The 22,182-nt window shown below is 46.8% G+C and overlaps 1 protein-coding gene across 3 annotated transcripts in view; it reads left to right on the plus strand.

Annotated features, from left to right (window-relative positions):
- LOC119516830 (L-gulonolactone oxidase) overlaps positions 1–21,677 on the plus strand; it is a 42,660-nt gene extending 20,983 nt beyond the window's left edge. The window contains exons 7-14 of one of the 3 annotated variants that reach the window (XM_037813304.1): positions 4,457–4,564; positions 5,567–5,643; positions 12,487–12,631; positions 13,514–13,623; positions 15,596–15,745; positions 16,685–16,849; positions 18,319–18,409; positions 19,154–21,677. In XM_037813304.1, the coding sequence (XP_037669232.1) occupies positions 4,457–4,564; positions 5,567–5,643; positions 12,487–12,631; positions 13,514–13,623; positions 15,596–15,745; positions 16,685–16,849; positions 18,319–18,409; positions 19,154–19,282 (975 nt within the window). In that variant the 3' untranslated portion in view covers positions 19,283–21,677. The remainder of the gene's footprint in view (positions 1–4,456; positions 4,565–5,566; positions 5,644–12,486; positions 12,632–13,513; positions 13,624–15,595; positions 15,746–16,684; positions 16,850–18,318; positions 18,410–19,153) is intronic. The other 2 variants (XM_037813306.1, XM_037813307.1) reach the window with 2 other exon arrangements.
- The last annotated feature ends 505 nt before the right edge of the window (positions 21,678–22,182 follow it).

Raw genomic sequence — 22,182 nt, forward strand, 5'->3', positions numbered from 1 at the left:
GCTTTGAGATGTAGGGCAGAGGGAAGAGGGAAAGATGTCTAGTTGGGTTTTATGAAGGTGATGCTAAGAAAGGGGGTAACTTGTTGGGTTTTTGAGGACAAATTCATAGTGTCTCTGGTTGCTTACAACACGGTCAGTTTGGAATCACAGCCAGTCAGAAAAAGTGTCTCTAGACACTTTTTTAAAGAGAAAGTGTCTCTAAAAATCATTATCAACCTTTTGCCCTTCATATCACCCAAACCATAGCAAGATATTGTGAGTCTGTTGGCTGTCTGCATCCTTCCCCCACTGCCGGCCACCTCTCCAAGAAGCAGAGTTAGTATGGAACTCATGCCAGCTTTGTCAGCGGCATCCAGATGTCCACCCCTCTCTTGGGTGACCATCTGCCAATGATGGTCAGTTGGCCCAGGGTTGGTTCTATTATTTAACAACCACTTGGTGTGAGGTTAGAGGTCATGGAGGATACAGAGCTGGATCATGCATGCTTCTTGCCCTCAAGAAGCCTACAATTTAGTGTGGGAGAAAAGACATGTCTTATCTCTATAACGCAGGGAGGAAATGAGATGCCAGGGGAGAGACAGAAACAATGTGCTGTGGGGGAAACTCTCCATCACTACATTCTAGGAGGGAGGCTGGACATGAATCCCTCAAGAGCCAGAGCTGAGAACAGGGCACCAATTACATTTACCCCTGGGAGACTGCACAATACAGTGGGATGGCTGGGGAGGCTGGGACATCAAGAAATGAGGGTTTTCTCCTTTCTGGTGCCCCAGCTCCAGTCTCCAGGCCAAGCCACCAGCCTATGTTCCCTGCTCCCCTCAGAGAAAATCAACTCTGCTCAGGGCTTCTCGCTTGAAAGCTCCATGGGCCCAGAGGGCTCTGGTCAGTTGGGGCTACCATGGATTCATTGCCCTGTTAGGATGGAAGTGACAGTGACAGAGGCCCCAGGGTTTCTTCCTGAAACTCTTCCAGATCTATAGCACAGTAAGAAAGGCTGTTCCCTCTCAAATAAAAAAAATCTCTCAAATAAGGAATCATGGAGTCCTTAAGCATTTGCTGTAATGCAAGGTACTGTTCTAACATCTCCAGGGCAAAGGTTGGTAAACTATATCTTGCAGGCCAAATCTGGCTCACTGCCTGTTTTTGTAAATAAAGTTTTATTGGAACACAGCTGTGTTCATGCATCAGTGTATTGTAGATAGCGAATTTTCATGCTACCATGGAGAGTTGAGGAACTGCAGCAGAGAATGAATGGCCTGCAAAGCCTAAACTGTTTACTGTCTGGCCCTTTACAGACAATTTCTGCTGATCCCAACTCAAGGGGAAACCAAGAATGAACAAAATAGTCCCTGACCTATTAGAGTTTATTGACTAATTTCAGAGACAAATGTGTGCTTCAAGAACTGCAGTATAGTTCTGTGATGAGTTCAGTGTAAGTAGAAACTTCTTTGAACAGGAGGAGAAGGTTTCATGGGGGAGGAGGCATTTGAATTGGGCTTTCACAATTGATAGGGTTTTAAAAGGCCAAAATGGGCAAAAGGCATTCCAGGCTGAGAGATCGGCAAGAGCTGAGGCATGGGAGAGAAGGTGACAAGGTGGACAGCAGTGGTCTGGGGACACTGAAGTGTTGGTGTGAGGTAGGGAAAAGTCACGGGAGGAAATTGGTATGGATGAGTAGGGTAGGGTAGAAGGCAGTTCTGTCCAACAAGAACATAACATGAGCCACGTAATTTTAAACATCATTTTTAATTTTCTGCTAGTGTATTTTAAAAAGTAAAGGCAAATGGATGAGATCAATATTATTATCATATTTTATTTAACCCAATTGTTCTAGTTTTCTAATGCTGCTGGAATGCAAAACGCTAGAAATGGATTGGCTTTTATAAAAAGGGGCTTATTTGGTTACACAGTTATAGTCTTAAGGCCATAAAATGTCCAGGGTAATGCATCAACAATCGGGTACCTTCACTGAAAGATGGCCAATGGCATCCAGAAAACCTCTGTTAGCTGGGAAGGCACGTGGCTGGCGTCTGCTCCAAGTTCTGGTTTCAAAACGGCTTTCTCCCAGGATGTTCCTCTCTAGGCATCAGCTCCTCAAAAATGTCACTCTTTAGTTGCTCTTGGGGCATTTGCCCTCTCTTAGCTTCTCCAGAGCACAAGTCTGCTTTCAAAGGCCATCTCCAAAATGTCTCTGTAAGCTGAAGCTCCTCTCTCAGTTCCAGTGTGGTCTTCAAAATGTCCCTCTTGGCTGTAGCTCCTCTTCAAAATGTCGCTCTCAGCTGCACTGAGTTCCTTCTGTTTGTCAGCTCATTTATATGACTCCAGTGATTTAATTTAGACGCACCCTGAATGGGTGGAGTAACACCTCCATGGAAATTATCCAATCAGAGTCATCACCCACAGTTGGGCGGGTGTTTCCACAGAAACACTCAAAGAATTACAATCTAATCACTACTGATACGTCTGCCCACACAAGATTACATCAAAGATAATGACATTTTGGGGGACATAATACATTCAAACCAGCACAGCAATATATCTAAAATATTGTCATTTCAACATGTCAGCAATATAAAAATATTAATGATGTATTTTGCATTCTCTTTCTTTACACCAAGTCTTCAAATCCTGGTGTGATGTTATACTCATAGCACATCTCAATTAATCACATTTCAAGTGCTCAGTGGCCTCATGTGGCCAGTGGCTATTGTATTGGACAGTGTTATCTAAGGAAGGCTTTCAGTGCTGAATTAAAATGGACTTTATCATGTAGGAAATGGGGGATTTTTCAGCTGAGTGTTAGGAGAGAAGTGGGACAAATTATGAGTCTAGCGCAGTAGTGCAGGTGAGAGTGAAGAAGGCTGAACGAAGCTCACAGCAGCAGGAGTGGGTTAAGGGAGAAGAGTGGAGAAACATTTGCAGAGATAGAATAGAGGGAACCTTACTGACCCAACTGTTAAATGGGGACATTGAAAAGGACGACGTCCAGATCACTCTGGCTTCAACACAACAACCGTCCATGCATTCTTTGTACCTCCTGGGTCCTGTCACACTTAAGAACAGATCGAGGGTCTTCCCTGACAGTTATGACAAGGTTCTGGAATTCTCAACATTACCCTGCTCTCAGACATTGCAAAACAAAGTTCTAGATGAGCTCATTGTGGATTTACCTTCCTGGCCAGATGTTGAAATGGTCATCCTCCCTCGAGCTCACCAGCCTCTTTGGACTCTGTGATGATTCTTGCTGGGCACCCAGATTCCCCCAATGGACTTTTTTTTTTTGTCATCACGTCTCTCACATGTTCTTTAACAGTTTATCTAGTGCTTTCACACCCTTCCCCTCGCCTGCTTCTCACAACAACCCTGTAAGGAGGTAAAGATATTACTGTCTTCACTCTATAGATGGAGCAATGGCAGTCCAAAGGCCCCAAGGAACTTGCTGCAAGCCACGTAACTGGGAAATTTGGGGACAAGACTTAGACCCAAGGCCTGTGAATATGCCTGAGGCCCTATTCCTGTGCTAGCATCACTCAAATTCAGAACCCAAAGCTCTGTATTGTGTACATACCATATGCCAGTCACTGTGCTTAGATCCTTTGATATGGCCATGACATTATCATATTTCATCTTTACAAGTACCCATACCTTATAGATGAGAAAACCAAGGTCCGAGTTCTGTAGCTCACCCAAGGTCGTGCAGGTAGGAAGCTGCAGAACCAGGACTTAACTCCAGAGCTTACTCCAAGACTGGTGCTCTTCCCCACCCACACAGCTGCCTGTCAAACCCCAAGTCTCATGTTTTGGCTCACAGCTTGTCCTGTATCAGCTTCGTAGGTTTCAGGGAGACATGATTTGATCTGTGATGTTATCTCATTGGGTGCAATCAGGACTCTCCTGTTCAAGTTAATTTTATTGAAGGCCTACTATGTGTCAGGTATTATGGAGAGAAGGAGATCTGGGTACAAAAGATGATGATGATGATGATGATGATGATGATGATGATGATGATGAAGAGGAGTCATAGCAGCAGCAGTGGCTTACAACTGTATAGCACTTACTGGGGGCCTGGCACTGTTTTATGCACTCTCTGGGCATTAGCTTTTTCCATCTTCATAACAGTACTGAGATGGGTATCATTATTAGCCCCATTTTACAGATGTGGAACCTGAGGCACAGGCCTGCTGGGTAACCTGCCCAAGTTCATACAACTAGCATTTGCTCAAGACAGAACAAGTAAGAAATTACTTCTGTCCTCTAAGCTGCTCAGGAAAACCAAAACGTAAGTGGAACATTTTAATGCCCAGGTTTCACAAGACTCATTCCATGCCATTGGGCAATATTAGGATATTTTTGATGGGGAGAAACTGAGGCATGCTTCAGGCCCTGACTTCCAACAGTCCCTACCATCTTCCCTGCAGCTAACACAATGTCTCCTCTTTCCTTCTGCCGAGGTCAGGTTCTCGACAACCTGGACAGCCACCTGAAAAAATCCGAATACTTCCGCTTCCTCTGGTTCCCACACAGCGAGAACGTCAGTGTCATCTACCAGGACCATACCAACAAGGTAGCCACAGGAGCCATTCCTGTCCTCACATGACTGGGTGTGGCAGATTGTCCAGGGCAGGTCCCTGAGGGGGCAGGGGGCTGCCAGCAACAAGCACAGACCCTCCCGATCCTTACCCGCATATCCCTCCCGTCTGCAGGCACACGCCCTTCCTGTCCACACACACTCCCAGGAGGCAGGTTGGCTCCCAGAGCAGCTGACACTAGTTACCATCCTGATGAGCAGTTAGATGTGAGAGGAAAAGCAAGGCTGACCATCACTGAGCATGAGGAGAGAGGCCGAAAAGACCAGAGGGCAAAAAGAAGGGGGAAGGTGGGTCCATTGGGGTCCGCTGTCTCAGGAACTGGGGGGTGTCAAGGCGTGTGGTCAAGGGACAGCCTAGATGCAGGGGAGGCGAGAGAAGACAGAAGTACGCGCAGGTCAGGATAGGGTAACTTGGAGTCCCTGACAGTTGTCTACACCTCAGAACCGTCTAATACCACTCGCCTTCCCTCCACGTCCTCAGCTGTCCCACCCCCAACTGGACAGTTGAAGGAACTGCCAGTTTTGACTCTCCCGTATCCTTGGCAGACAGGCTACTTCTCACCAGAAGAAAACAAAGCCAACATTTAAGAGGAATCATGATGGGGCATGTCAGGCAAAGGCCATAGCACCTGCCGTGTGGAAGGGGCTGGCACGGGGTTCATAAAGGATGACCTCTGGAACCCCGACTCGAGCTCTGAAGGGAAGGAACAGATACTGGGTTTTTGGTCTTGCGCAGAATACTTGCATGCACCAATGCATAGATGAGCAAGCATGAAAGAAAGGGGGTGGCGTGTGGAGGTTTGCTGTGCCACTGTGAAGTGAGGCTTTTCTTGTCCTGGCAGGTGGGTCACCCCCCCCCCACACACACACACACACAGCCACCCCTGTGACACATCACCCTCTAAGGGACACTGTGATGTATAAGTAGGAAGGGGGCCCTGCTCTATCCATGAACTGATCACAAATTCTTCTTCCCAGCCTCCCTCCTCCTCTGCCAACTGGTTTTGGGATTATGCCATTGGATTCTATTTACTGGAGTTCCTGCTCTGGGTCAGGTAGGAATGCAATGCTCCCTTCCTCTGTCTCGGCCATATGCTGTTGAGTCCATTAGAAAAATAACATTCCTACCTTTATGCCTACAAATTGGATCTGTCCCCTGGGTCTGGAGCAGTGGTTCCCAACCCCCCTGGTTCCTGGGACCTTGACTGGTGTCTTTGTATCCAGCCTGATACGTTCTTTGTGTAACTCCCAGATCACAATCCCTCCCCCACACCCAGATATAACTGCCACCCTGAACATTATGCTTATCACTATCTTGATTTCATTTTTACTGCAGTTTTATGCATCTTGAAACAATAAATTCATTCTTTCACCTTTGTTAGTGAGATTTAGCCATGTAGATGTGTCCAAGTCTAATTATTTGTTTTTCACTGTTGTGTAGTATTCCACTGCATGTAGTTACCACAATGTATTTGTCCCTACTCTTGTTGGTGAACATTTGGATTGTTTCCAGGGCTTTCTTGTTTGTTTGTTTGCCATTACAACAACACTGCCATGAGCATTCTCAAGCATTGCTCCTGACACATTCTTTTACATGAGTGGGATTCCTGGATCATCAAGTATGAGCATCTTCGGCTTTATCAGATAATTCCAAACTATTTTCCAAAGTGATTATACCAAGTTAGCTTCCAGAACTCTAAGTCTCTGTGCTTCACAGGCTAGTGACAATTGCAATTGTCAGACTTGTAAATTTTGCTCTGGTATCTCATTATGATTTTTATGGTATCTCATTATGGTTTTTAATTCTTATTTCCCTGATACTAATAAGGTTGCACATCTTTCCAGTTTATTGATCATTCAGGTTTCATCTTCTGTGAAGTGCCTATTTATGTATGTTGCCCTTTGTTTTTATAAGGTTGTTTTTCTTTTTCTTATTGTTTTGTAGGGTTTTAGTTTTATATATTTTGGACACTAGTCCTTTGTTGGTTATATATATTACACACATCTTCTCCAAGTTTGTGCCTTGTTTTTACTTTGTATGGTGACTTTTGGTGAGCATATGTATTTAATTTTAATATAGTCAAATTTATCCAAAGTTTGAATTTTGCTTTTACGTTTAAGTCTTTAATTCACTTGGAATTGGTTTATGCCTATGGAATGAAACTATTTTCATTTTTCCAAATGGATAACCAGTTCTTTTGGCACTGTTTATTTAATAGTTCAAGTTTAACTTCAGTGATCTGCTGTCCCTCCTAGCTCATATGCCAAGTTTCAACTATATGTGGGTCAGATGTGGGTCTGTTTATGGACTCTCTATCCTTTTCATTAGTCTGTCTGTCTGTCTATATCTCTCAGTCTGTCAGTATCACACTGTCATAATTACTATACTTCTAATAAGATTTAATATCTGGTAGAACAAGTCCTTGCACCTTGTTCTTTTTCAGAAATGTCTTGGTTGTTTTTGAGCTTTGGGTAAACTTTACCTTGACCTTATTTCCATCCCCGCCTGCCCCTCCCCTCTGGATTTCCCCATATTCCCTGGCCACGGTCTGTCTCCTGTGCGGAAGGCCGGTGGAGGCACTTGCTGCAGCTCTGGGAACGGCAGTGTCATTCCTTGTGATGGAGGGAGGGTCCACCCCTAGGCTTGTGCCTGCTTCATTTTCTCCTATCCCTGCTTCTTAGAACCTTTACCCTGAGGAGCCAAGTGCTGGCCTAACCCCACTCCAACCTCTATCATCCAGGACCATCCCACGTGTGCCATAAATCAGGGGCCTTTCCCACGTAAGCACGCCCATTGCAACTGGGAGCAAGAGGCAACAGCCAGCAGCATCAATGCAGGCAGAGGGGAGGCAGCCGGGCCTGGGCAGGAGATCCTTGTCATTGCATTGCCTACCTGTGTTGCACGCAGGGACAGTGGGGAGGCCGGGGCCAGGCCATGCAGAGCTCATAGGCCAAGCTAAGGATCTGGGGGTTTGTCTTTTGTGCAGTGGCAAGTTATTATAAGGGTTTTAAGGAGGGAGTGTTTTAGGGTAATCCTTCGGGCTGCAGCATGGAGAAAGGATTAGAAGGGGGCAGGAGAGCAGGAAGGAGCTGCTACAGTAGTTTCTGTAAATAATGACTGTGATGAGGTGGTGGCAGTGGAGATCTTGGAGAGAATCCAAGAGGATGGTTGGATGGATTCAGAATATATTTAGAAGGTAAAGGTGTCCAGAACAAATAAAGAGTGTGTGTGCCCAGGTGTAGATGGGCTAATTCTCCAGGCTCCTTAATCCAGGTTGATCTCAGACTGAACCCCAGTCAGAGTCGGTTCCAAAGAGTGAGTGCCCAGTGGTACCAGGATTCTAGATGGATACCCCCAATGGCACGTGACTGGGAGCAAGAGGCAAAAAGTTCTTCCCATCGAGGAAGTGCCCTTTGGATGCTTTATTCTGGGTCAACTTTCCAATGATGGGAGGCAAGAAAACAGGGATTTTTCTACCTGGGATTTCATTTTGTGACTTCTCTGATAATCAAATCCCACCTCCTCCAGGAAGCTTTCCCTTCTTGCTCCAAGACTAAGTGAGGAGTTTTCATTCTGGCTACCATGATCCTCTCTGCACACTATATGGTTGTGTCTCTCACTGCTGGACCATCTTGAAGGAGGTGATTCATCTTTGCAATAAAATGTCTGGGACAGATGTGGGTACTTGACGGATGAGATTTAATCTCAGGATTTTATGGTGGGAAAGTACAGTGGTTATTAGCTCAAACTCTGGAGTTCAATTCCCTGACTCCCAATTCCTCCTTCAGATATACCACTTCACAGATGAGTGGACTGGGACGAGGTACATAACCTCTCCGTACCTCAGTTTCTTCATCTGTAAAATGGAGATTGAATAGTATCAATCTTGTACAATTATAAGGATGAAATGAGATAATGTGACGCTCTTAGCATAATACTTGACATATAAAGGTTAGCTGTTACTCTTTGCTATAAGTATTGTCCTCTAAATTTCTCCCCATTTTTACCTTCCCTGGCTCTTCTCTCTCAGGGGAAAGCTCTGCTTAATTATCCTGGACAACTAACTCAGCTATGCCAGAGCACGTCTGCAGTTTAGTCCTCAGGTTGAGTCCAACATGCGTCTTAAATATATCCACACCTCATCTCTGCTGCACCATCATCACTGTCATCTCTGGGACTATCACAAAGGCTTTCTTCCTCATCGCCCCACCTCCCTGCTTCCCCTCTCCACACAGCAGCCAGATTGATCATTCTGAAAGACAAATTAGATCATGACACTGCTTGACTAAAGGCAAATGGAAGCTTTATTGAGATATAATTCACATCCTTAAAATTCACCCTCTTAAGTGTACAATTCAACGGTGTTTAATATATTCATAGCATTATGCAGCCTTCCCCACCAATCTAATTTTAGAACACTTTCATCACTCCAAAAGGAAACTATGAATCCATTAGCAATTGCTCCCCATTTTCCCCTCTCCTGACCTCTGGAAACCATTAAGCTTCTGTTTCTATGGATTTGTCTGTTTCTAAAGATTTGTCTATTCTGTGCATTTCATGTAAAGGTAATTATACAAAATGTGATCTTTTATGTCTGACTTGTTTCACTTAGCATAATGTTTTCAAGATTCCTCCATGATGTAGCATGTATCAGAACTTCATTCCTTTTTATGGTAGAATAATATTCCATTGTATGGATATAGCAGATTTTGCTTATCCATTCATTTGCTGGTGGATATTTGGGTTGTTTCCACTTTTTGGCTATTATGAATATTACTGCTATGAACATTCATGAACAAGTTTTCATGTGGACATATTTTCAGTTCTCTTGGATTTATACTCAAGAGTGGAATTGCTCGGTCATCTGGTAAGTCTACATTTAACTCTTTGAGGAACTGCCAAACTGTTTTCCAAAGTTGCTGCACCATTTTACAATCCTACCAACAATGTATGAGGGCTCCAATGTGTCCACATTCTCACCAGCACCTGTTATTGTCTGTCTTCTTTAATTAAGGCATCCTAGTGAGTGTGAAATAGTATCTCATTGTGGTTCTGATTTGCAATTCTCTATGACTAATGATGTTGGACATCTTTTCATAGGCTTATTGAATCATCTGCATATCTTCTTTGGGGAAATGTCTATTCAAATCCTTTGCCCATTTTTAGTTGGGTTGTCTTTTTATCATTGAGTTGTGAGAGTTTATATTCTGGATACAAGGCCCTTATGATTTTCAAACATGTTCCCCCTTTCTGTGAGTTGTCTTTTCACTTTCTTGGTGGTGCCTTTTGAAGTACAAATTTTTAGAATTTTGATGAAGTCCAGTTTATCTATTTTTTCTTTTGTTGCTTGTGCTTTTGGTATCAGATCTAAGAAACCATTGCCTAACCCAAGATCATGAAGATTTATACTGTGTTTTCTTCTATGAGTTATATAGTTTAGCTTTTACATTACTCTTATTATTGTATATGGTGTGAGGTAAGGGTCAGACTTCATTCTAGTGCATGTGGATATCCAGTTGTCCCAGCACCATTTGTTGAAAAGACTGTTCTTTCCCAACTGAATTGTCTTAATACCCTGTCAAAACACCAACTGATCATAAATGTAAAGGTTTATTTCTGGACTCCCAAGTCTATCCCATTGTTCCAGTTTGCTAATGCTGCCAGAATGCAAAACACCAGAAATAGAAATGGATTGGCTTTTATAAAAGGGGGTTTATTTGGTCACACAGTTACAGTCTTAAAGCCATAAAGTGTCCAAGGTAACACATCAACAATCAGGTACCTTCACTGGAGGATGGCCAATGGTGTCCAGAAAACCTCTGTTAGCTGGGAAGGCACATGGCTGGTGTCTGCTCTAAAGTTCTGGTTTCAAAATGGCTTTCTCCCAGGACATTCCTCTCTAGACTGCAGTCCCTCAAAAATGTCATTCTTAGTTGCTCTTGAGATGTTTGTCCTCTCTTAGCTTCTCCGGAGCAAGAGTCTGCTTTCAACGGCCATCTTCAAACTGTCTCTCATCTGCAGCTACTCTCTCAGCTTCTGTGCATTCTTCAAAGGGTCTCTTTCGGCTGTAGCAAGCTCACTCCTTTTTGTCTGAGTTTTTATAGGGCTCCAGTGAACTAATCAAGGAACCACTGAATGGGCGGGGCCACGCCTCCATGGAAATTATCCAATCAGAGTTACCACACACAGTTGGGTGGGTTGCATCTCCATGGAAACACTCAAGGAATTACAATCTAATCAACACTAATACATCTGCCCACACAAGATTACATCAAAGATAATGGTGTTTTGGGGAACATGATAGATTTATACTGGCACACCCATTGGTCTGTATTTGTATCCTTATGCCAGCACCACACTGTCTTGATTATGGTAGCTTTGCAGGAAGTTTTGAAATCAGGAAGTTTGAGTCTATCAATCTGAACCCAGAACCCACACTCTTAACCCTTTCCTCCTCCTGACTTGCTAACCTTGGGACTCAATCAGAGCTCACTGTGGAACCTCTGGACCGTGCCTTCATTCTTCCTTTTCCTTCTGCCTGGAAGGCCTTTCCCTCCAGGGCCCCACTGGTCAACTCCTAGTCGGTCCTCCACACTCAGATCAAACCTCCCATCCCTTCTCTGACACCCCTCTAGTCCGACAGTCACTCCCTCCTCTGTGTACCCCGCCTTCTTATGCAAACCACAAAGTCACCTACCACACCTTAATTCTAGAATTTTCCACCCAGCTCCCCATCAGACGGGATTTCCTCAAGGCTAGGGAGGCAGCCTCCTTCCTCTTTGTAGCACCACTACCTTCTGGCACCAAGTGACCACTCAGTGAGATGGAAGGACAAGTGGGTGACGTATCCAGGGCCTATGAAGAAGGAGATAAATGTTTCATGGAAAGACTTTGAGGGCACTCAACCTAGGAGGGCTTCCAAATTTCACTAAATAGAGTCAGCTAAAGGGAATTAGTCTTAGCTCTGGAATTTTTAATGAAAATTAGAAAAATATGTAGGCAGCCATTTATTCGGAATGTTTTCACATGGACCTCACTCAAAATTTAAAGCCAGGGTCTGGCAAAACAAGAGAGCTTTCAGTCTAGGGTGGAAGACAGCTAAGGGTGCAGCTGCATCCTCGAGTCCCACAGTTAGAGGCATCACTGCCCCTGCCAGGAGGTGTCTACCTGCGGTTCATGTCTCGATGCTATCTGGCCAACATGAAGTTAGCTCAAGGGTGCTGATATATACATAAACCTCCAATTAATAAGCTCCTGTACATGATAATTCATCTGCACCCCTTGTAACAAAATAAAACTACCACGCTCTCTCCCAGAGACCTGATCTCCTGATGAATAAATGATCTTGGGTTTCTTCATCACCACCACAGCCTAAAGGGGAAAGAGGGCCAGAGGGAATGGGTCAAGCCAGAATTTCGAATTTGTTCCATTGGGAACTCTCCAGCCAGTCTAGGTGCCCCCTTTCCTTCTCCTCCACTGCAGCCTGAATGCTGTCAGCCTGGACCTCCTCCAAACCCCAAGACATATATCAGCCCTAAGAGTCTGAGACTGATGAGAGTGAACACATTTGGAAATTTTTTTTTCTCATAATATCAATTCAGATTGCAATCATCAATGCATCCTCACCAACCCCTCTCTAAGGGGTCAACGGCTGCATGATTTAAATTTGTGCCTATTGTATTCCAAGCACTGCCCTGAGTACTTGATATGCGTTATTCCATTTAATTTTTGCAACATCCCTGGGATGTAGGATGCATCACCCTTACTTTGCAGTTGAGGAAGCTCCAAGAGGTATTTTTAGGGGATACACAACAGGTAAATGACAGGCCAGGTCTGGTTCCCAGGCCTTGCAGATTCCAGCTGAACCGTGGGCTGGAATGTAATGTTTTCTCCTCAGTCAGAGATGTGGTGACAACAGAACCCTGAAGAACTGGCTGGTGTTCGTATCGGTCTGCATGTGGCTAAGAAACGTTGCCACTTCATGTCTAATCCAGGTATCGAAGGGGATCAGCCCTCTTCAGAGGAGGGCAACGAGTTATCAGGTGGGTCCCACATTTGGGGTCTACACCGAACATTTCCTGGAAGGTGTTAAGAATGTGCAATGCAAGAAGTGACCTATTTGCATCAGAGCAGAGAAGGGACGAGGAGCGGTCAATTCCATCCAGATTATGGATTTTGAGTGAGAGCGGAAAATGCCCCGTCAGGCTTTCTCTGCAGGGCCTCGGCTTCCATCACCAGCAGCTCGACAGCTTTATGTGCATGTATCTAAGGAGTCTGTGGCCAGTGAGGATCCAAATAAATTGGGCTCTAAATCACAGCTGCCACAGTCCGGCCAGGGGCCTGACGCACCCCAAGAACTCAGCGGCCTCTGAGCTCAGCTCCGGGCTCTGGCTTGGCAGCTTCTGGAGACTGCGTCCACCTGCCTGATCCCTTCCATTCTGAGCCCTTCTCTGAGCTCTGGGCCGGGTGGGTGCCAGGATGAAAACTTAAATCATGAATCAGGTAACTGGGGGTTTCGTGTCTGCTTCTGATAAGACCAACGGACCCTGTGAGGACAAAGACCAGGTCTGTCCTGTCACCGCTGGGTCCCCAGTGCCGCAAATGGTGTCTCGGGCCTCCTAGAAGAGGCTTATAGATATTTGTGGAAGAAACGTTGGATGGTAGGCTCAGTCCCTGTCCTTGAGGAGCTTGTAGTAGGCGTCTGGTAGTGGGTTGGTGGTGGTGGCAGGCTGAGGAGGATGGAGAGGCAGGTTCTCTGTGGGAGAGCCAGGGCTGGGGCCAGGTTCAGTTCCTATGGTAGAGCAACCCTGTGCCCTGAGAACAGAGAAAGCCCCACAGTTGTCTGGATTGGCCTCGGGGTCCCCAGAAAGCCTCTGCCTTCAGAGAGACAAAAGTGCTTTCTTTCCCCACCCCTCCCTGTGTAGCGTGTACCTATATCTGAGCACCCAAAACTCCGGAAGTTTGGGACAGTGGAAGAAGCACAGGCTATGGACTCTGATCCTGGCCCCCTCATTTACCTGCTGTGTGACTTCAGGTTAGTCTCTTAGCCTCTCTGAGCTGTGGTTTCCTTGTACATAAAGTAGAGCTGGTAACCACGATCAGGTTATTGGAAAGCTGAAATGTAAAGTACACATAACAGGTGTTCATTAGGTGAAGGCTCAAGCCTGACCTGAGCGGTGGAATGCAAGGCCCAGATGCCCTAGTGCGTCTGTAACCCCATGTGGGGTGTTAGAGACCTTGAGGCTCTGAGCCACTGTGGGATGGATTGGCAGCAGAAGATGGGATGGAAGGGAGGGGTGACTGACAAGCATGTGGGGAGGGAGCATCTGGGCATCGGCCACTTCCAGGGAGGGACGGGGAGAATGACCTTGCCAGTAAGTCAAGACTAAGAGGTCTGATTGCCAGGAGCAATCCAGGCCCATGAGATCTCAAAATAGTTGCTTCACTCATACTTGAACTAGACCAAGAAAGCCGTTAAAGCCAGGCTGAGCCTGATGATGAGTCTTTAACTGCTCAGGAAGAGGCACGAGCAGCAACTGGTGGCCATGAGAGCCAGCTTACCCAAGCGGGACCCTGACCTGGCCTTGGCCCCCATCTTGCCACATTCCTCCGGCCTCCCGGGCAGCTCCCTCCCCCAGGGGCCTGCAGTTGGCAGGCAGCGATTCTTGGCCAGGATGACTGGACAGGCCTCCTTCCCCACAATGAGCCTCTGGACCTTTGTCTCCTTTGACTCCTGCCAGGACCCACTCACCTCTTGCCACTGCGCTCAGAGAGCTTCTGGCTGCAGATCTAAGGTCTGCCCTCTCTAAAGCTGCCTTCTGGCCTCTGGGTTTACCACCTGCAGCGTGAGGCTCCCTGCCCCTGACATGCAGAAAAGGTCACCAATCAAGGACATAACCTCGGAATCATTCACCTCCCTGCGTGACTCCCTGTTGGTCTTCCCATTGTCCTTGAGTCTTGAGTGCACATGTGTAGTGGGAGAGTGTGGGCTTCGGCGTGTCAGGCACAGCCAGTCGGAATCGATGCCACAGTGACCTCAGATGCAGAAACAAATGTTTATGGGCACAAACCTGGCAAACAGTGAATGAGGCAAGCGGTGTAGACCCCCAGACCGTAGTTCAGTAAAGCGGCGCACCCTCCTCCCCCACTGCCACCCCTTACGGGCAGATAACCCAGGCAGTAGGTCTGACATCGCACCAGCAGAGAGAATGCTGATTTTGTTTTCTTGGCTTTACAAAATATCTGCAGTGAGCATTTGGCTCTTTTACGAGAGAGAGAAAAAAGAACTTTAATCTGTGTGTGTGTGTGTTTAAGCCTAGATTTTGAAGAGCATGTCCTACCTAGCAAGTGAGTTTCCTAGAGTGAAAAGCCAGGTGACAGCTCCTTCCTGGCCCGGAAAGCACAGAGCCCTCCCTTTGCGGTCCCCAGGGCAGGCCTAGCAGCATTCCTCAGGAGAGAATCTGTGAGTGAGACCCCATCCCAGGACACTGGCCCCCATGGCCACTTAGTTCTTACAAATGTCTTCAAAAGGCTTCAAAAATGACCAGGGGTGGAAGGAAGGTGCATTGCTACAACCTTCATGGAAGTGTCTGGCAGCAACCTCCCCACATGAAAACTCTACTTACCCTTTGTGCCTGGCAAGGATATTGGCACAAGACTTCTGTTACAGTGTGGCTTGTGGTGGCAAAACCCCGAAGACAATCTGGATAGCTGCTACCAGGGGAATGGTGGGATAAATGCAGAATTCCAGGACCTGGGCTTCTAGGGAGCCTTAGGAAGAATGACTTCGAGAGACGTTCGCAGTGGCTGGAGGGATGTCTGAGCTATAGATAGGCAACAAAAGGGATCTAAGTGGCAGACCATGTAGAGAATAAGGCCCTGGTTTGTGAAGAACTCAGCCCAGCGCCTGACACAGGGCTAGCGCTCAATCGATGCCAGGTGTTGTGATTGTGGGGTGCCCCCACCCCAAGTGGCCTCAGTGCAGCCTTCTCCGCCCATCCCCACAGCACCTTCCTGCCGGGCCTCGTGGGCTGGATCAACCGCTTCTTCTTCTGGCTCCTGTTCAACCGGAAGAAGGAGAACAGCAACCTCAGCCACAAGATCTTCACCTACGAGTGCCGCTTCAAGCAGCACGTCCAGGACTGGGCCATCCCCAGGTAGGTGGCCTGACCCCGTGGCCAGGCTGCAGGCAGGTGGGAAGCTGGAACAGGTGACAGCCGGCCTCACCTCCCTTCCCCTGCTGGCAATGCTTTACGGTTACAGAGAAAAGACTCTCGGGACATTGGCTCCCACGATCCTCACCACAGCCCTCCTGGGTAGATTTGTTGGATCCATTTTTACAAATGAGGCTCCAAAGAGGCAAACGTCTCAGTTGTTATGACTCCTAGTCCAGTGCTCTTTATACCAAGCCATCCTGCCCCTGAGGGAAAACCAGTCACAGAATCCCCATCCGTTCTTGCTGGTTTGCCCACCTCCAGCCATGAGGTATAGAAAGGACAGGCCTGGGGTGAGTGGGAGCACAGAGCTGCCTGACCAAATTCTGTTTTCCTGAAAGACTGTCCTCTGCTTTCAGTCCCTTTAGTCAGCAGAGATCCTCCTGCAGCTCTGGGAGCCGCCACCCTGCTTTGGGAGGGACCCTCTACAAGGGCCTAAGGAGAGGTCCACAGTCCCAGCTCAGTGTGGGTCTCTAAGTTTCCACCAGTGTGTCCCTTTCTCCAGGAAAAGGAGAGGAGGTGCCTGGCGCTCAGGGGATGCCTCTGCTGTAGTGATAAAAGCTTGGCCACCAGACTCTGCAGGCAGAAGTGTTAGAACCAGAGGGTCAGCTCCCTCTCGGCTCTGTCCAAACAAGAGGGAGATACCTGAGCAGAGCCCTGTATTCAGTGAGGTCCCAGGGGGCTGAACAGGGAGGCACATTCAGGCCCCATATTCCATAAGGAAGCCTTGCAGAGCAGCCTCAGGGAACAGGCCTGCTGGAGAGCACACCACGTGAGGCTGCGGCACTGCTTCCCTGGGAGGCCGGGCAGAGGCCGGGTGGTGGCCTCTGGAGGGTCCTTCCGGCCCTGACGTGCTGGTGCTTCCCCCTGGGCTGGGTGCAGAGAGAAGACCAAGGAGGCCCTGCTAGAGCTGAAGGCCATGCTGGAGGCCCACCCCAAGGTGGTGGCCCACTACCCCGTGGAGGTGCGCTTTGCCCGGGGGGACGGCATCCTGCTGAGCCCCTGTTTCCGGAGAGACAGCTGCTACGTGAACATCATCATGTACAGGTGAGGGGCCCCGTGGCCACTGCGAGGGTGGGGAGTGGAAAGCTGTGCCCTCCATTCTGAAAGGACCCCTCTCCTTCCCCTGTCTCTCAATCCCACCTTCTCCAGGGACACTTCCCTGATTCCGGGAGCAAGATATAGTCTCTCTCCTTTGAGTTCCTGTAGCACTCTCTCTGTACTCCTATGGCATTTTCCATTTTCTAGCCTGTGTTATATTAATATAATTAATATTAGTGTTGATTAGTAAGCAATATTAATATTAGTAGCTATCATTTATGAAAATGATATTATGGAATGACAAATACATTTTATCTCATGTGCCTCCTCTAGTCAGTGACACTGACAGCCTGCAGCGCTGTGTGGGGAAGGATTCTGAGATCAGGTTTAAGTTCAGCAGAGAGAGGATCATACCTGATGCCAAGTGTCTGCCGTGGAAGCATTTACCAACCCTGAACAACTCAGCCAGGCTCTGACAGGGCTGTGGTTATCTTTTCACTGGTGGGTTATGCAGTTAACTTTTTACTAGTTAGTGCAGTCTTCAGTTGAGGCTTATGTACGTGGATAGTTTAAAAGCCTCAATTTCCAGATCCTCAGTTTCCATGTGTTTTCTTTTCTAAAATATCCCACCTTCCTCCCGCCTCTCATCTCCCACCTCCCCATTCATAATATTCCTTCTCTGACTTTGCAAAAGGAACGCGTGCCTCTCGCCCATCCCGAATCTTACTGTGGTGTATTTCTCCAGAATATTAAAGCCCCAAACTTCCAGGATGCAAAGGGACAGTTAAAGAATGCACTGTTCCTGAGGGCTGTCCCACAAAAGCCAAAAAAGGGAGTTTCTGAAAGGCACATTGAAGGAGCTGCAGTTTATTTTGTGTAGATGACAAACTTGTGGCAAGGTCAGACCTCATCTGTCTGTCTATCTGCCTATCCACCTTCTCTCTACCTGTGAATTCAAAGTCAGATGTAAGAAAGTCATCATGGGGATGCATATTAGCATGTTTATTTGAATTTTAAAATATGAAGTCAGACTGTACTGTCAGTAAGTCAGACTTGGCTGATTTGGCATGACAAGGAGGACCAACTGGTTTTGCCAATTAAGTTATAAGGTGACATTTCCATAAATCAAGGTAACGGAAATTTCAAGGCTTTGTCAAAAATATATTTAAAGTAGCATATATATATGATTATTTTAAATTATTTGAACTTAACGATACATTTCAGATGTCAGCTTAAAAATATGTGAGAGGATGCACAATTTTTTAAAATCCTTCTGGAAATGGATGCACAAAAGACCTCTGGGTCCCTGAGTTTCCTATGTGCATGTCTGATCCCTGTGTAGACCAGGGGCTGCCTGTGGGCAGAGCCATGTTGTGATTTCTATGTCACCAGGGCCAAGTGCTGGGCGAGGCACGAAGGTGTCTGGGACAGTGCAGGGCAGGGTAAGGGCCTCACCTCCTTCTGCTCCTCCTCAGGCCCTATGGCAAGGACGTGCCCCGCCTGGACTACTGGCTTGCCTATGAGACCATCATGAAGAAGGTTGGGGGGAGGCCCCACTGGGCCAAGGTAAGGCTTGTGGTCAGAGCATCATCGGGTTGGGGGTGGGGGTGCGGTCCTGCCACATGGCTGCCTGTGAGCTGTCGGTTTAACCAGAGGCAACTCACCTCTCACCTCTCTCCGTTCCTCTGACTGCCTGGCTCTAGAATATTGGGAGCTACTGGGGCTGAGCAAGTCCCAGAAAGTGGGGGCTTCACCTCCCTAACCAGACCCCCTCCCTCTTCCTGTGTTCTTGTTCAAACAGTCCAGTGATTGCAAAGTTCTCAATGGCGATGTTTCCTGCAGAGCTTTCAGATAAAGTTCTCATCTTTTTACTACATTTGATTCTCATTGAAACCCTATGAGCAGGATAAGGCAGAGATCTGTGGGCCCATTTAACAGATAAGAAACTGAGGGCTTCTGAGAGGTGATAGGACTGACTTACTAATTAGCTATAGAATTGAGGCCAGAGCCCTCTGCATGTAGCACACCACCAGGTGGCAGTGGGAATGGGGAGTTTCATGCTACATTTTAACACTTTACTTTCCATGTCCTTTCTGGTTTGGTCTCTACATTATATATGCATTTGTGCATATGCGAGTAGGCATGGGGGCGTGTGCATGTGTGTGTGCATGCATGCGTATGTGTATGACAGTGTGTTTTTGGAGGATGTCATACATTCAGTCGCGTGGACATGTGGGTGCCTGCTTTGCAGCCCTGCTGAAATGCCAGCTCCAGAGCTGATGCCTCTGGGGTCTTTGGTTGCCTCCACAGGCCCACAACTGCACCCGGAAGGACTTTGAGAAAATGTATCCTGCCTTTCCAAAGTTCTGTGCCATCCGAGAACAGCTGGACCCCACTGGGATGTTCCTGAATGCGTATCTGGAGAAAGTGTTCTACTGAAGCAGAAGCAGAAAGCAAGCCCAGCCCCCGCCCCTCCCCATTCCCAGGGCCCACCCGGATGTGGTTGAAGGCTCAGTGGTCACGGCCAGACAGGGAACAGAACTTCCATTCTCCCACTACTCCGCTCAGCACCCACAGCTGCTCTGACCCCACAAATGATGCGCCCACTCTGGACAGGAGCCTCTCCTCTCTTATTTCGTTTATTTTCACAGCAACTCCAGCCAGGAGGTGGCCTCAGCAGAATTCATATGGGGCCCAAATTCCCGCTGACATCTCCTTTACCAGCACTCCCTTTTGCCAAGCCCACAATCACCACATCCTCTTTTCCCAGGAGAAAGAGAAGCCCAAAATATCATGTTTGTCTAGAGGTCAATGAATAAGTCTTTCATAGATTTCACCAGCTGGCTGGGTATGGCATAGAATTCCCACGGTCTGTAGCTTCAGGGATTCCCTTGCCAATTCTCTTAGGAAGGTGGTCTCATTGGTGTGTGTTTGAGCATGGAAGTCCTGTGTCTGTGCTCTGCTTTCTTTCCCCTTGAGGGTCTCTCAAAGGCTCAGGAGAGTGCCATCTGTCCTGGCGACCACCCTCTTCCAAATGAGTCCACCTGTCCTTCTGCTCTCCCATAGGCCGACCTCCAGCATGTGCATTTCAGGGGACATTCAGGGAGTGGGGCTCTCCTTGCCTTCTTTTAAATAAAGACCAAGACTTGGTTTACTCTCTGCTCCCTCCTCTTCATCTCTAAGGGAATTCTTTGGGAACAAGGAGGCTCACAGATTAGCTGGCTTCCCTCCTTGAGGTAACAGGTCTTGAAGTTGCCTGGAAAATGCTCTCCATATTCCTTTATAAACCTAGTTTGCCTCTGACCTACCACTCTTTGTGGCCACTCTTTCATGGAGTATTCATTGAACATCTACTGTGTGACAAGTCCTTTGGGGAATTAAAGAAACCTAAGACAGGTTCCTGCCATCAAGAAATTTATACTTAGGGAGGCAAGACGAAGATGCATAAGACTTTAATAATAGAAGGGAGAATATGATGAATGACATATTGATAAGGACCTGTCAAACCTGCCTGGACAGAAGCTTCTCAGGGGCAGTGGCTCAGCCAGAAGGCCCAGGTCTGTGGCCTCAGGAGCAGGAAAAGCTCTGAAGCAGGACTGGTTACATAATTTTCAGGGCCCAGCACAAGATGAAAATTCAGGGCCTCTTAGTCAAAAATTATTAGGAATTTCAAGAAGGTGACAGCAAAGCCTTAACCCAGGAGTGGGGCCTTCTGAGCAGTGCAAGGTGCACTCACACGAAGCCTGCCCTGCTCTTAGCGTGTATTACAAGGAAAGGAATTCCGGATTGGTGATGTACTGGAAAGAAAAGCAGCACAGGTTAAACGCCAAGGCTTTGGAGCTCACTGAGTCCAAATCATCTCCCTGGGGATGAGGAAACAGGCTCAGAGAGGTAAAGGAACTTGTCCAGTGTCACACAGCAAGTTCAGAAAAGCAGTGTCTTCAAAGTTTTCAACCAAAGGTACATCTCACAGTCTTACATTTTGGAGATCTTATATTTTAATTAAAAAAAAAAAACTACGAATTTTGCATTCCATTCCATTATGTAATTATGTTTTGAAATGTTAAATAGTACTTTATTTCCAGATCTTTAAATGACATTTCTGCTCCAGGAAGGAATGCCATGCGGGCCCTGTGGTTTTCTGTCCCGTGTTCCCTCACATCTATTGCAGTGGAGGACACACATGGCACAATGACTTAAGTCTGGAATTTTGAGGTTCAGTAGAATGTCAATCCTGGAATGCTGTGGCAACAGAATGTTCCAGAAATAGACTTTCTAATCACCAGAGAATACAGATGCCATTTTTGGTTCAGGCTTTTGATAAATATAATTTACTCTTCCTTTGATCTGGGATCTTTTGATGCTCGAAGGTCATCATTACCAAAAATTCTCGTCATATAGTCCCTTTGCTATTCAGTGGTGTTTACTGAGCCCATAATTTGGGCTCCTTGGGGCAGCTCTGATATGGGTCCACTTTTTCTCCCCTTACTCGCCTCCTCCTTGCTACTTCTGCCCAGGTTCCCGGGGGCTGGGCCCCATCTCAGCAGCACAGCCGGTGCCAGTGGTCTAAGCCTGAGGTATCACGAGCCAGCTCTGCCCCCTTGTGGCAAACGCTCTAATCGTCTCAGGAAACGTGCCTTGGAAAATGGCGCTCTAAGATTGGACCTCTAATAGTGGACAATTACCAGCTGTGTCTAAGAAGAAATAGGGTAGACACTTAATTAGCATTTTCTAGGTTCCAGGGAACCTCAGGGACAGCTTCTGGCTCTGTCTTTTAAGGTGTATGTATGAGTTTCAAGTGGGTCACAAAAAAAAAAAAAAAAAAAAAACCGGATACAGTGACAGCCAGAATTTCACAAGCTAACAGCTGAAAATACAAAATACTTTTTAAAATATGCTATGACATTTCCGTAATGTGTAATTTACAGTTATGATCATTTTGACAAATGCCTTCAGACACAACCATAATAAATGTGTATCAAGTGATCCATATTGACTTTGAGTTTCCTTGATAACAATACTAAAATACTAACTTCTTTTGACGTAAGCTTAGCTTATGAGTTTGTTCTTGCTTGTGTGACTGAGTTCCTTACAACTTAAGAAAGAGAGGGCCAATGACCTAAGATATTCTAAGCTACTAATTTATGGGTGGACTTTGCTACAAACCTATGGGATGCAGCCAGATTTTTCCCTCTTTAAGGTGTATTTAACTAACAGAATGCCATAATTAGAGAATATTAATAAATGAAAAGGCTTGATTTAATGATGAGCTATGTGCCATGGTGAGTCAGGGCCGCCTGTTGGTGCTACCTCTTGGTAGCACCAGGCACCGCAGACTG

This window comes from Choloepus didactylus, chromosome 20 (genome assembly GCF_015220235.1).
Source record: "Choloepus didactylus isolate mChoDid1 chromosome 20, mChoDid1.pri, whole genome shotgun sequence".
In the NCBI taxonomy this organism is placed as follows: domain Eukaryota; kingdom Metazoa; phylum Chordata; class Mammalia; order Pilosa; family Megalonychidae; genus Choloepus; species Choloepus didactylus.